This window comes from Coloeus monedula (genome assembly GCF_965178545.1).
Source record: "Coloeus monedula genome assembly, chromosome: Z".
In the NCBI taxonomy this organism is placed as follows: Eukaryota; Metazoa; Chordata; class Aves; order Passeriformes; family Corvidae; genus Coloeus; species Coloeus monedula.
In genome coordinates this window covers 42,127,145-42,142,674 of record NC_138822.1, presented here as the reverse complement: position 1 = coordinate 42,142,674, position 15,530 = coordinate 42,127,145, and the positions used below count along the sequence as shown (strand labels likewise).

At 34.6% G+C, this 15,530-nt stretch overlaps 1 protein-coding gene across 2 annotated transcripts in view; it reads right to left on the bottom strand.

The window, feature by feature from the left end:
- The window catches only part of VPS13A (vacuolar protein sorting 13 homolog A), a 108,950-nt gene that overhangs the window by 28,516 nt on the left and 64,904 nt on the right, over nucleotides 1-15,530 (bottom strand). For both annotated transcript variants that reach the window (XM_082301604.1, XM_082301605.1), the window contains 11 exons: nucleotides 14,197-14,355; nucleotides 13,819-14,080; nucleotides 12,799-12,959; nucleotides 11,591-11,694; nucleotides 10,049-10,346; nucleotides 8,488-8,883; nucleotides 7,592-7,696; nucleotides 7,353-7,499; nucleotides 2,740-2,868; nucleotides 1,915-2,048; nucleotides 339-468 (listed from right to left, as the gene is read on the bottom strand). In XM_082301604.1, coding sequence (XP_082157730.1) covers nucleotides 339-468; nucleotides 1,915-2,048; nucleotides 2,740-2,868; nucleotides 7,353-7,499; nucleotides 7,592-7,696; nucleotides 8,488-8,883; nucleotides 10,049-10,346; nucleotides 11,591-11,694; nucleotides 12,799-12,959; nucleotides 13,819-14,080; nucleotides 14,197-14,355 — 2,025 coding nt within the window. The remainder of the gene's footprint in view (nucleotides 1-338; nucleotides 469-1,914; nucleotides 2,049-2,739; nucleotides 2,869-7,352; nucleotides 7,500-7,591; nucleotides 7,697-8,487; nucleotides 8,884-10,048; nucleotides 10,347-11,590; nucleotides 11,695-12,798; nucleotides 12,960-13,818; nucleotides 14,081-14,196; nucleotides 14,356-15,530) is intronic.

Sequence of the window (15,530 nt, the reverse complement as noted above, 5' to 3'; positions counted from 1 at the left end):
TACTCCACAAAAAAAACCCAAAAGTCTTAGCAACACAACAATGGAAGACATTTTTTTAAAGTACAGGAAAAAAAAGTAATTACAAAGTTTTACAACAGTCTCTCACCACACACACTGACACTTTTCAACTGAAGACAATGTTTACTGGCACAAGCTCTGGCAAACAAAATGTTATTACTGTTCTGTGTTTGGAACTCATGTGAGATGGCTGATCATACTCATATTAAATATTAATTATGAATTAATTATGAATATGAAGTTTCATGCATACACTGATGAATGGACATATAAACATAAAAGTAGACACCTTTTAAAGGAGATTTTGATAAAAAACATACCTCTTTTGGGGCTAATTCCTCGGTTCTATTTCCACATCTCCATTTTAATTTCCTAGATCCTGTTGGGTCTGCCCAAGTATACAATACTGCCTTACTTGGCTGAAGGCAGTCTTCCAATTCACTGAGGGAGCTAGAACAAAGTAATTTTAAATTCAAATGTCAATGAATATTTTGTGTCAATGACCTTTGCATTCTAGCATTTCAACAAGAACACTAATTATATTTTCAACTAATGAAAACAGACCAAAAATAACGTTTTTAATGAGAAAAAACACAAAAAACCATTCTCAGAACAGTAATAAGAACAAGGATTTGTACTTTAAAATACATACATGTACTTTAAAAAAGTATATACAGTAGATTTTAAATACACATTTTCTTCCCCCCTTATGATCAACATTTTCAGACAAATGTGTTTTAAACTCCATTCCACCTCACATACAGTTAAAAACTGGCAGATTTGTCTCCTCCAACTCTCTGAAAAGAGGCTACCTCAGGAGAGGAAGTGGAGAGATGCTGATCTCTTCTTGCTGGGATCCAGCGATTTGAACCATTCCCTTGCATCCACACTGTGCCAAGGGAGGTTTAGACTGGACATTAGGAAGACTTTCTTTCAAAACACTGGAACAGGCTTTCTTGGGAGGCAGGAGATGTCCCTTGACTTGGACAATAACCTTAATACATGCTTTAACTTTTGATCAGACCTGAAGTGATCAGGCAGTTGGACTAAATGATAGGCCCTTCCACTTGAAATATTGTACTCTGTTCTAATTAAATTGACACTAGGGATGCCCACAACTCCCCTAAAAAGATAAAAATTCCTAATCTTTACAGAGAAACACCAAACCAATCAATCATATTTTTCAGAAAAACAGGAAGCAAACAGGATTTGACTAGCAACGCCTCCATCTTCCAAGTAAAAATCTTTAAACAACACTGCTCTGCCTGACTGAGGCTGTTTGGCTTTTAAAAAGAAACCATTCAAGAATGCTGCAGGTATACACTTCTCAGCATTGCACAGTATCTGCATATGGTGACAAAGCATTACAAAGACATTACAGCCCGAGAACAGAATAACTGTGTGCATGTGCAGAACTAAATTTTCAGTGACTGCAGAAAACTAGTATTTGTTAAAATTATCTTAGTTTTGGTCTGGCTTGGCAAAATTTATGTGACTACCTCTCATTTTTTAGTACATTCCCTCATATATCACATAACTTTAAGCAATTCTTTCAGCTAAATCTCCCTTGTTACTTATTCTGCACAGTCAGCACCTACACAGTTCCAGAAAAGCACATCCTTTGCCCCCAGCAAGAATGTAGATGTCAAGGCCACAAAATTAATATTAAAAAACCACCACAAAACATCTCACTTGTAGAACTACCTAGCACTATATAACATTGGTAACAATTCATTGCCTTCAATTTACAAAGCAAGAGATTTTTGGGTGCTCCAACAAAATTAGACAGGCACTTCTTTAAAATAGGCTTCTTTAGAGAATACATGCTGACAATATACAAAATTACAGTTCACATGTCTCCATGCAAACATCCACACTAAACCTTTTCATACATACCTTTGTCCATACTCAATAATTTCCTCTTTGGTATGGTTTATCAACAAAAATGGAGCTGCACCATCATGGTAATCAGAAAAGGTAATCACCGTAGAATGTTCAGTCAGATTAACGTCCACTGCAATTCCTCCAAGCTATCAGTGGTAAAAATTACAAAGGAAGTAACAGTGGAATTGATTTCCAGCAAAGTAAATGTAATTTCAATATTTTGAAAAACTTTTCCTCTCATCATAAGATGAAACCATCATATAGTAAACCTAGCCATTTTACCATACCTTCAAAATATTTCCTTGATCTAAATGCTAGGTAGGAGGTATTACACTTAGTAATTAAAACTATGCAGCAGTTCTGTACTGTGAAAAGTTAGGCTGGTGGTAGAGGAACCTTCCTTATTACAAGCACACACATTCATGCCCTCAAGACCATTAAACTACAAAAACCACTCACCTATTTAAAAACTACTGCTAGATGAGACTATTTGCAACATACAAGTAAACTTAGTGGAGTCAAAGCTACTTTTCAGAGCAACTCAGTGTTACTTTAGAGCTTATTAATACTTCTCACAAATAATACTTGCAAAACAATCTGCGTTTTAGCTCCTGTAGAACTGCTTCCCAGAGAAGCATTTAAAACAGAATACCTACTTATATCTGTACACAGACAAAAAACAGAGCATGGGAATGAAAATGCATAAACATAATCTTATCCTCAGCTAAGGTTTTGCAATACTTGATTGCATGGGAAAAAACAATTTTGAGAATGAAAACGAAAAAGTGAATTACTGCTGTTTTACCTAACATGTAAACATGGAAGGCAACATGTTACCTTATTGTCCAAATGCAGTAAAAGACAGTTTTCTTGCTGATCAAAATTTATCTTCTTTGGAGGGAGATCAGAATTTTCAACTCTAACAAGCAGTTTGTTGGCATCATTTTCAGGCCAAAAGGGAATGCACTAGAAAAGAAAAATCAGAAATTTCAAAGTGAGAATACAACTGAGGCGTCAAATACGATTCACATTAGCCCAAAATTCATCTACTAAATTCTATTCAAAACTGTATTGATTTGGATCAGAAACCCTATTAAAAAAACCTAAAAGTTAGTACTTACCTGAATACAATAAATTCAAAGGAAGTGAAGAAATAATTCAGACTACAGTGAAGAAAGTGAGGAGTTAAGGAGCTAAAGTGAAAACAGTAAGACTTCATATTCACACAAAGAAGTACCTTTAAAATGGATAAAGTACATAAAATCCAGAGTATAAAATAGGTACAACACTGAAAATGCCAAGCTTAAAAAAAAAAAAAAAAAAAAGAAGACAAAACTGTTCTTCCATTAACAAACCTTTTTCCAAATAAGTATAAATTTCAAATCAATCTTAAAGTGACAAGGAATGACAAAACAGGTTATCAGCATAAATGCCACTCCAGGGTAACTTGAGTATACAGGACATCAGCTACTAGCAGTCCTTTTAAAAGTGGTTCATATATATTTAAAAGTACATATACACACATGTATGTGGGTATAAAACACATATACTGCATGGAGCATTAAGCAGCTAAAGCAGAGCACATGTTCTGCTAGTCACATTCACAGCTGAAATCACAACCATTATGGATTTTAAAATCTCAGAGACAATCTCTCTTCCATCGTTTACTTGCTAAATGGATACAGCCAGAAGGTAGAGAAGACACAAGTTTTAATTGTAACTAATGAAAAGTCTCTAAAAAATTAATAGAGTCCTGCCACAAGAACAAGCTATGACTAACAGTAATTCTGAACTATCAAGAGCCAAAGTCTATTCAGATAGACTGTCTTTCCTGTATTTCAAACTGTTGACATGCAGCAGCCAAAATTTGAGAACCATCTTTCTCTAACATAGTTTAAGAAATGAGATGTCCATATTTAATTACATCTGAATCCTAGAATTAATTCTTCAGTGGTGAAAGACTAGTTCACCAACTTACCATGCCACTAAGTTCCCTTTCCCATTGTTTCTCACACCACAGGAAGCAGGAAGACAAAGGAAAAAAATATAGTTAAATGGTAAGATTGAAGGTGTTATTTACATCAACGTATCCCACAGACAAAGGAAAATTAAACTGTGTTGTAAACTAGCATAAAATACAGCAAGTAAGCCTCAACATGGAATTATTTGAGCCCAGAGGAAGTTCAAGGAGAATCAGTCAACAGTAAAAGAAAGTTTAAAATCCAAACCAAATAAGTGAAAAGGATTGGCTAAACAAGACATTACAGAATCAACTACAGAGAATTGAAAAATTAAATTTTTGTAGTAGACTTCAGCCAGATTGTGTCACATAATGATGTCATTTTCAAGCCTTTTACCACACACTTGCTAAGTGCTTATATTTACACAACAATTTTGCTCCCACAGTGGGATCTTTAATTTATATTTAGCAGTGGTGTTATGAACAGTCTTCAGCAATATCTTCTTTCTCAAAGGATGTATGTTGATCAATTGCTTTGCACTATACATAATGCAAAAGACTGTCCTTAGCAAGCCACTGCACACTAATCACTGTCCAACAAACTCTATTGCAATCTTTGAAGAATGATGAATTTTTCTAAAAATAGTTATTAAGGTTTCTGATATATTTACTGCTTTCCAGACAGGGAAGACCTCTCAGAGGAGATTGGTTCTACATAAGAATTGCTTTTGTTCCTGAAAAGACAAGTTATCTGTCACTATAGAACGAACAGTGTGTTTAAATAAAAATCAGCAGGAAAGGCTCTGCTTAACCTAAAATGACAAGAATACAATAGGGGGAGAAAGGAGCAAGCCAAAATATGCATTAACATTTCAGCAAGCTGCTTAGTTTTTTCAAGATCGACCTAATGTAAGAGAGTTATGTGAGAAATACTCAAAAAAATCACAGGCATTAGTTCAAAAAATAATCTAGACTAGCAGAACAGCAGAGCTCCCCATTTCAGCAACAGAATCAGATGGAAACTTGCTCCTGGAAATTGTTCTGGATTAAGAACAGAGATAGACCAAAGACAGACCAATAGAGGCTTGATACTACCTACATTTAGAAGAGATGAAAAACATACTGGATTAGGCAACTGAATTACAAAAGAACAACCCTGGCAGACCAGGTTGTCACAATATGGATTTTTAGAGACTGCCTATCAAGGGGAAAAATATGGACACAATGCGAATAGAATGGCTTATAGATTCTTCTGTTGACCTGTACTGCTCTATTTGGTAAACTGCTGTTCTAACCTTTTAGAAGTTTTTAGGAGTGACCCCAAGATCTGCAAGTCTTCCCTGGATACTTTATAATTGAAAGAAGACTAAGATTAATTAATACAATTATGAAATACCGAAGAAACACTGACATTTGTAGGACAAACTAGAAAATCCTGTAGGCATATGAATAAAACAGCCAACATAGGAAACCCAGAGAGGATATATGCAGAATGTATTTCAACCTTCAAAACTATTACCTTTGAGTAGTTTTTGCAGAAATTACAGAAGTTTCTGTAAATAATTTAGATTATTCTAATAACGAAGATATATAAAATATAAAACAGAAAACAAGAAATAATACCATCTGACTATATTTCCTAAGAGTACGAAATTAGATATGAAGTGGCCCATACCACCACATATACACTACTATACACTATACCTATTGTCATTTCAGATCTTTACCAATGAACTAGATGAGGAATCATACATGTAAAGAACGCAAAAACTATGTAAGGCCAAGCAAAAGTTTGGTTCAGAGGAACATAAGAATATTAGGAAAGAGAACAAACACATAGGCTTATGTCAAACAGTCCACTGTTGAGTAAAAGCAAAGAAACTTTTTTTTTAAAATAATGATTAGCATAATGGAAAGCTGAACTGACTCCAACATTTAAAGATCCAAACATCTTAATGCACACTTAACAAAAATCACAACGGAACAACATATCAATATCAGTAACTGAAATATTACTTAATGGCATGTCTCTAATGACTGTATCATTAAAGATAATATGCACAGCTAAGGAGCATGTACTGAAGGTACCAAAAAATTATTGAAAGATCTGGTTAGGAATCTGATTGAATACATTCTTTTAACTTTTGTAATTTGGTTTGCAAGCATTTTTGGTAACCACTTAAGAGTATTTACAGTGCTGACATTGAGGTGCTGGAGAATGGCAACAGAGCTGCTGAAGGGTGTGGAGCACAAGTCCTGGGAGGAGTGGCTGAAGGAGCTGGGATTGTTTAGTCTGGAGAAAAGGAGGCTCAGAGGCCACCTTACCACTCTCTACAACTGCCTGAAAGGAAGATGTAGCAAAGCAGGGGGTGGTCTCCAAGCGTCAGGACCAAACGAAACAGCCTCAGATTGCACCAGAGGATGTTTAAATTGTCTATCAGGAAAATTTTCTTCACTGAAATGGAAGTCTGGCATTAGAACACACTGCCCAGGGAAGTGGTGAAATCACCATTACTGGAAGTGTTAAAAAAAATTGTGGACATGTTATCTGGGGATCTATTTAGTGGTGGTGGTTTATTTATGGTAGTGCCAGGTTAGTGGTTGGACTTGATACATTATCTTAGAAATCTTTTCCAAGTTTAACAATCCTGTACTTCTAGGATTCTAAAGGAAATCAGCTGGGCCTTCAACCATGCTATTTGTTATGTTAAACTCTGTTTTGGATAATGCTCTCTTAAAGAGGGAAGGGGAGTGGAAAGGGGATTTCAGCCTTCCCAGAAAGCACTGCAGCTTTAAGAAACCTCCAACACTACCCTAAACAAGCACTGCTTTTCCTACATGTCCTGCAGGAAGGCAGAATGGCCCAAAGACTCAACACACATACAAAACATAATTGTGTGATACTGCAGTGCAACCAGTCAAGATGCACACCAGTCTGCAACAGTCTCCAACTCTGCAGCACAGACAAAAGCCCTAAAACCCATTTTCACACCACTTGGCCTGAGGGCCAAGGATGTCTTTCTAGGAAGTACACGTTGAGCACCTAAAAGCAGAAGTGAGACTAGATCCAGAAGATCAATTTGGATCTCTCTGAACTGATCCATGTGAGGGAATTTCTTCCCATACTAAAGTGGCTTCATGCATACCAGGTCAGTCAAAGTATTTTACCATGTACCACTACTAAACTGAACAGAAGCTCCAGTGCCACTGCAGAAAGCTAATACATTAGTAATATAAGTCTCCTCATACTATTTATGATGCAAGGTGACAGAATGAAAAATTCCAATTACAATGTAAACCAGCTTTACAGTATGTCCTAATGAAACACTGAGAAATGGTAAAGGACACAGGTCATTTATTGAAAAAGCATGGTATAGTCAGGCATTGTCATGGGACACATACATGGCTCATGTTTTCCATCAGTGAGTGCTCAAACCAGTTTTTTTTTCTTTAGAGACAAAATTTGGAATAGGTTCTATTATAAGTTTACCTGTTGCAAAACAATGGGAATCCACTTTTCCTTGCCTTCTTCAGCTACTTCCAAAGTGTATTTACTTCTATTTGAAATCATAAAAAATGGAGTGAAGGTTACAATTCTAGTAATATTGAAACTGCTGTTGTTTATGGTGACACCAACCTGGGAACAGAAAGACATTATTTTAAGTACACATTTTTTACCCCATTTATATCTCATGAAAATAATGAATTTGAAAGATAAATTTAACTCACTTGATATTCCTTTTTATGACTCTTGCATTTCACAGAACCATGACTTCCAACAGTGTCCAATGAAAACTGATCAGACAGTTCACTGTCAGTTACCCTAAGTTGTACCTGTGAAGAAGCACCCTGAATTAATTTTCAATTCACAAGTCACTGACAACATTTAAAATTATATATAAAGTATGCATAAACATAAATGGAAATACTGATGTTTTTATTGAAAAGTCAGGACATAACAACTGCCAGTATCATCTCACAAATGTATTTTCCACCATGCTTAGTTATAACCTATGTGGAATAAGCATTTTAAGTGTAAGACACTCCAGAGGAAGCATCACATAAAGATTCTTTAAAAAAATTATCATAATTAAAATTTCAAAGGAAAATCAATGCACTGTTGTAATCTCTCTCATTCATCCATCAGTAATATTCAGCATTAAAAAACTCAGGAAACTCAAACGGTAAACTTAACCTTAGCATTCTATGAACCCAGAACCAATCTACCAACCACCATTGCAAGTATTCATTTTTCAAGTAGCATTCATCTTTCAAGTACCACAGCTTTACATTTCCTACACAATTTCTACGTCTTATTTGGAATAAGAACCTTTACTGACAGTTTAAATCTAAAATGAAATTGTTCTATTTAGAAAACACTTCTCAGTGACCTTTTTCTTTCAAAGTGAGGATCTCATTCTTAACAACACCTCTGACAATGTAAATTTCGTATCTCAAGCATATCTGACAACACTCATTTTGAACACTGTTTTTGGACAGAGATATTATAGGTTTCATGCCCTTTACAGAGCATAGGATAGAGTAAATAAATTTTAAAGTGTAAAAATGCTTTCATACAACAACGTAAGGGAGTACAGGGCTGTCAGATTTGCAAAATACAATACCTTATTATTTTGAAGGAAGTTTTTAGGCTGGAAAGTAAAAAGGAGGGGCTTTTTGTAATCTGGAGGATGCTTGCGGTGAATACCATCAGCTTTGTATTGTAACATTCGACCGGTTTTATTCACCATCCAATAGGGACTGTGAATTGCTATAATCATCTGCCCAGTTGTGTAGGTCACGTGAACAGCAATATCCAGTTCAGTCTTATCCAGCTCTGTGACACAGTGAAATGTTGTGAAGCTGATATCAGGCAGATTGCTTTTTATATGGTACTCGCTTCTCCAGTTTTGATCAAGATAGTTAAGCAACTGCAAATCTAGTTTTGTTTGGTCCAAGACTGCATTATGAATCTGGACTGAACATCCTTCTTCTAAAGTGTCATATTTGTTCCCATTTCCCTTAAAAAGATAAGCAGACACCAAACAGGATACATTTACATGAATCACACACAAAATTCATATCAACTTTTATGTTTTAGCTAGCTTTAAAAATTATGACAGAAGTTATTAGGCACAATTTTAAAATACCTTTTGTGTTATTTAACTATGTTACTTTCCTAAACATCTATCTTAAAACAATATTTTGCAAAGAGAACCCTAATGCATGGTAATCAATGTTCACCATCAAAAGCCCATCTGTCACCAAATTCAAATACACGTATGTTCTTAAATGATAAACTTCCTCAACACAGTACTTTCTTCGCTAAATTTAAATTTGTAAGAGACATACAAAGATGAGCCTGTTACTTCCATACATTTGGTACAAGCTGTGGTCTCCAGTCCTAGTAATTGTTTATTTGTGATGAAGTTTTACTATTAGATTCTAATATTTGAGGTCAAATACTAAATATTAAGACCATCTGAAAAAAAATCTGTCTCCCAACTGTATTTCTATTATCCTAAGTGACATCAATAAGGAGTGGGACACAATTATACCAGATCCATAGAATGAAACATATAGTACTGAGGAATCAATGTCTACACTGCATGTTTTAGGTATTTTACTCAAGACTGTCTCTCATCTGGCACTGGAAAGAATGCCTGCTAACATTCAAACTGCACCTAATTGTTTAATTTCATCTGGAAAGAACTTGGAAGTCTGGCACTAGGTTGCAATTCAAGCCAAAACCTGGCAAAAAAGGCAGGCCTGTGAGAATTTGTTAAAAGCATGCTACTGCTGAAAGTCAGTGACTGCACATAAAATGCTAACACAGGGTGATCCACTTGAGGCAGGCTTCACAGGAAAAGCTGCACTATTTAATTAGGCTCAAGATGCACTTGAGCAACTGAGTGACTCTCACAGGGCCAAACTTGTACAGTGCTACGTTTTACTTTGCATATATCTAAAGAATGGCTTAATAACGCCACATGTCACATTCTGTGGTAATATTTCAATTCTGTAAATACAGACTTTATTAGACTATATAAGATGTATGCCCTTATAAGACCTGTGAACTTGCTTCACAAATACTCCATCAGAATCCCTTTGTTCTAATCTCCATTTCAACCAGCTTTAACATTGTAAGTGGGAAACATTACTAAAATTCAAGCATTATGTAATTACCTCTACAGAATAAGTTATTTGATAAGGAAGAAGATTGCGGAGAAGAACAGAAGGCCATAAATGCACAACATATGGAAAATCCCATTCATCTTCTGCACATAATGATGTTGTCAATGAATCTTTTACAGGAACAATATTGATGATAAGTGAGTGGTTAGTTGACCTCACAGATTGGCATTTCCTTTGCAATAAACTGTCAACATTTTTCATAATATCATCAAATGTAATTCCTTCACACATATCATATTCTCCACCCACTCCGTTTTCATTGGCTAGTGGTTGCAAACTCAGTATGGATCTGTAAATGAAAACATTTTTAGACACTTAATACAGGACATATTAACACTTAATATGCAACAGGGACAGTCTAATATTATTTGGATTTAGGAAGATTTCTGGCAGTAATTTATTGCCTGCCTTTATCTTGATTAAAGGAGGAATCAAAAGACGGACTGGGTCCCAAGAGTTTATACTATTGTAACAGCTGGGGTTTTTTGTTCCATACCTCCACACGCTTCCCTTACAAAGAAAGGGTTATTGGAGATTCTTATGAAGAGACTACTGAATTTCCTTACATGTGCTGCTCTGTTCCTGTTCCAAGCTAAAGGTCTGGATCAACAACTTACTCCTATAACAGATATGCAGAAAGTGCCCTCCTTTTCAGTCCCATAAAACATCAAGTTAGTTCATGGATTATTTACATACATGGCTTTTATAAGGCAGAAGCTTTAATCTAATACAGCTGCTCCTCACTGAAGATTTTTTTGTTTTAACATTTCCTGACTGCCTAGTGGAACTCATCTGTGCAATGAATCAGAACATCACTAAATCTCATTAATGAAATACAGATAGTTAAAATACCAGTGAATTAATGAATCTACAGTAAAATGTAACTTAAGTAATGAAGAAGATACAAAGCTTTCATTGTAAAAAAATGAGGAGAGTGTTTGGGGGAAAACGGAAGGAAGAAAGAGTCTCTGCAACCATAAAAAAAAATCAAAGCAAACCTACCTACCTAAAACTTGGTGATAGTTCAGCTAAAATGTACATGCAAACTCACTGCAGCTTTGCTATTAGATTGAATGTGATAATAACATAGCTATGCTGTAACCCAAGTTTTTCTAAGGTGATGAGTCTTCTTTTACATCTTTGATAGAGTTTAAGTGTATATCTTTTAATCTTTAACTTCAGAATCAAAAAATCAAAAGAAGCCTTTTCAGAAAAAAACCAAAACTGCACTAATTCACCAAACATCACCCCACTAAGAAGTGTACTGTGTGAATTACAATCACTGTGTTCCAGAAGTACCTGAGCTCAGATTCTTAAAGTAGCTTAGCTAATTTAACTTGTTCATAAAAATGGATTTCAAAATTTTAGCTTAAGACTACCTGCCCTGAGAAGATCCTATCCAACAATGAGAGCACAGTATTTTTTCAGTATTAGGTAGCAAGGGTAAACAATTTTTTTAGCATAATTGTATGGATACAATAATAAAAAATAAATAAACATATTCCACAATAAAAGAAAAATACAGTAAAGTACCTGTAAGAGGAAAAGGGTATGTTGAATTCATTTTCTGGTGAAGCAGTCCCTAAACATCTTCCTTCTTCAAAAACATTTAACGGGATTGAAAAGTGATTCCTTATCTATGTAAAATAAAAATCCAGCAACACACATTAGGAAAAACTGTAAGGACAAAGTATTTTGAGCTTAATAAAGCAAGAATGGGAAGTCTTGTTTTTCATTTTACCCATTTACCACTCAAGGTCAGTATTTCAGGTGAACTGCCTCTAAAACAGCAAATCTTTTTAAATTATCTGGTTGTGCAGTTTGATGCTGTATTTTGTTTATGAAATAAATATATTAACTGCAAAATGCTTTTCAAGGAGAAACACAAGACTGAAAAACCAAAGGCAACTAAATCTCAACTATATGGTACCTTTCCAAACAGTGGTCTCCTAAAAGTATAACAGATACAAGGTTCAAAAATCCATAAAGTGAAAGTGTAAGGGAAGTCAGAAGTTTAAGGTTAAATCAGTAATGTCCATTATCATTCAGGGGCATGTAGTTACCTTTCTTGCAAACATTATTTTTTATTTATTTCAGGGTTAATTTAATGGCATTAATTAGCTCTTAGAAATAAAAAATTTAGAAAGAACCAAACAGTAAATTTTGTTATTAATCAAGTCATAAACCACTTTGAATGAAAAAAAGCAACTGAAATGAAACAAGAACACTATCACTATAGAACTGTAATATCTGATTCATCACTGTAGCTGTAAACCACATAATGTCTATCGAAAACACTATTCAATCAAAAGACATATACACTTGAAGGTCTCACTTTTCAACTGACACTGTACTAAATTTGAAATTAACATATCAATGGTACAGGATGAAAGAAACGAAATAACCTTGATTGAAGGATAACTTAGGGAACCAAGGTAAGATTAAAAGAAGTTTGATCCCTTCATACAAAGCAAATAGTTCAAGAACAAAATTAGAGCCAGTATTAGTTAACATTACTAATGAATTACCCTGATCCAAAATCTGATGGATGTCTACCTGCATCCAACCCATCTGTCACTTTGAACAAGCTTTTTATTCTTGAAAAATCAAACACAAAGCAAAGTTATATGGACCATTCCGTTAAGTTTTTAAAGTATGTTTTTTCAATGTTTATTTAAAGACTACAGGATCACTTTCATTCATTAAAAAATTTAATTAATACATTATGGATATATAATGACCTGAACAGGGGAACGTATAGTTATCGTCTTGCTTCCTTCAACAGTGTCAATTTGGCAGACAATGGACCTTTCAACACCCGATTCCTCGTGTCGCACTTTGTAAATACATCGACCCACTTTTGTCAATGGAATCTTTTCCACAGCAGAATGATTATGCGGACCTAGAATTTGCGAGATGAGACATGAAACACTCAAAAGGAGCATAAAGAAGGAGTTGAAAGACAAAAATGTGCATTCAATAGAATTTTCTGTGTCATTCAATCTAATAATAAAAAAATGCCCGTCAGATGAAAAAGTACAAGCAGCACTCTTAATACGCTGCTCTTGCAGTGTTACTAAGGAAACGGCAAAGATTCTTTTTTTGCCACAAGGAAAAGAGCAAATGGGTCCATCACTCAAACATTTAAGTGGGTTTTGCTACTGCAAATAAAATTAGTGCCTCACAGGAAATGTTTACAATGTTTACAATGGCTTATTAACAAGGTACAGCTTTTATATTGTAAAAACAATTCAACTAGTACGTCATATGGTTGAGTTTTAAAAACTGCCAATTGCTACAATAAATCAATTCAAATTGTAAACACAAACACCATTAAAAACAGTTAAATTTTAATTTTAGCTTTAACTATGGTTTGTTTAAAATTATTTAAAACTTTTTTTTTAAAAAACATCCCTCTTAAGAGTAACTTCTGTAAACACACATATATACAGGAATCAATTCTAAAACAAAAATTATTTTGAGCAGTTGAATTCTGCAATAACATATAAATGCAAACAAATATCTGACTGCAATAAAGATTGTTACATAAATCATTTATCACAGTAGAAAACCTAGGCTGCAAAAATTAAGAAGCATATTTAGCCGTAAAGGCTAAAGCAAGATTTCAAATAGTGCCACACATCTAGAAACACTCCTTTCATGTTATGTAGTCCTCCAAAATTTACTGACCTGTACAAGACACTGTATTACACATGATAAATATTTATAAAAACAGGAGATGTATGAACTTTGGAACTTACAGATCTGAATGTAAAATCTCTTGCTACTCAGTGTTGTCATTGCTGTGAACTGGTCACTCTCATTTCTAGTTCTGACAAATTCCATATTTAAACACTCTCTGTCTTCTAAATGAAATAGTTTTGCTCCAAATTCAACATTAAGGACACTGAAGGAATCACTAGGCGAGACCGTGATGGGAAGTCCTAAAGAATTGATTATTACAAAAGGTGCTCGGTCTTTTTTGAAGATGTCTGAAGTCTGACTAGCTGCTTCAGCAAATGCCTAGAAAGCAAAGAATCAATACAAAACCAACATACTGAATAAGACTTCACCAAGATGATCTCTGCAAACATTCATCTAGCAATTCTAACACTGCATAGTTAAGAAATCTTTCTTACCGTGCCCAAGTTACTCAACATTTGCAGTCCTAACTTGGAAAGTGTAATATTGAGCTGGTCTTTTGAGGAAACATTTATTACTGTTTTATATTCTGGAACTTTGTAGGTCTCTTCTTCTTCTTCATCTGATTCAAACAGCGCTTTTTTAGCCTTCTTCATCTGAAAGGAGATGTTTAAAGAATTCTCATCTGACCACTCATTCTGTAGAAGAAAGTTTCACCTCAAGACTTTCTATGTCTCCCTTTCCCATATCTATGTCCTGCCATGGTTTTCTTTTTTGTTGTTGTTGTTCATGTTTTTAATTCTCCAATAAAAATGAAAGAGGGAGAGAATAAATAAGACAAGAGACAAATTATATATTCAGGAAGTCAATGAAATTCCTGTAACAGTGGTTAAATTTATGATAATTCAAAAGTAAAGAAAATATATAGTAACTACTAACATATTCAGTAAATACTGTGTGATAACATTCATCTTAACCTATTAAGTAACACTGTGTAAGAAGTTACATATAATTGATTTCCTAGTGTTAAAACAGTCCCCAGATTTAGTCTTTATATGTTTCCAAATTAAATACCTATTTTGTTTTCATTTGATTGAAAGAAAAAATAAAAAAAATCTGATGGAATACATTTCTCCAGCCTCCAACAGTTCTGGAAATTATGTATTTCTAAATGTTATATTTCATATCTGGGTGAGAAGACATGAGGTTTTACCCATTATCTTCTACCTTTCTCCTGCATTAGGTCTCGTACCTTTATGGAAAATTGTCAGGGATATTTTTAATAGCAGTTTCTTAAATGCAGTATCCCAGTCCATAATCTTTATCCTTCTGTGAGTATTACAGTAGGAAGTTTTTGATAATAATAGTCCTAAGAAAAGGGCAGGTTTTCTATTCTGAGCAATGTCTCAGGTTAAAAATACTTGAACAGTTTCGAAAAAAGAGAGAAAACAATTAAATAAAACAGTTAAGACAGAAGGAGGAAAAACAAAAGGTACCTCCCATCCTTAGATAAAGGCTAGACTATTTCCACGAAAGATAAAAATGAAGTGGTAAGAGCACTATTCCCACAGTACTCTTTGTGCTGCTCAACAGCTATCAGTTTTTCCAATACAATTCTGCTACACCTACTACTGTAGAACAAGAGCAGTGGTTTGTCTTTCCAAAGTCACTGAATGCATCATTAGCATATGGCCTAACAGAAAAACTGATATAAAGCCATTACGATTACCTAGCGCAACTTGAATAAAATTTTGCCACCTGAAAGACAGTATTTCACAGATGTGGGAGTCTGGGCATTTCCTTGTACAAGAACTGGTTTCATTCACTACTT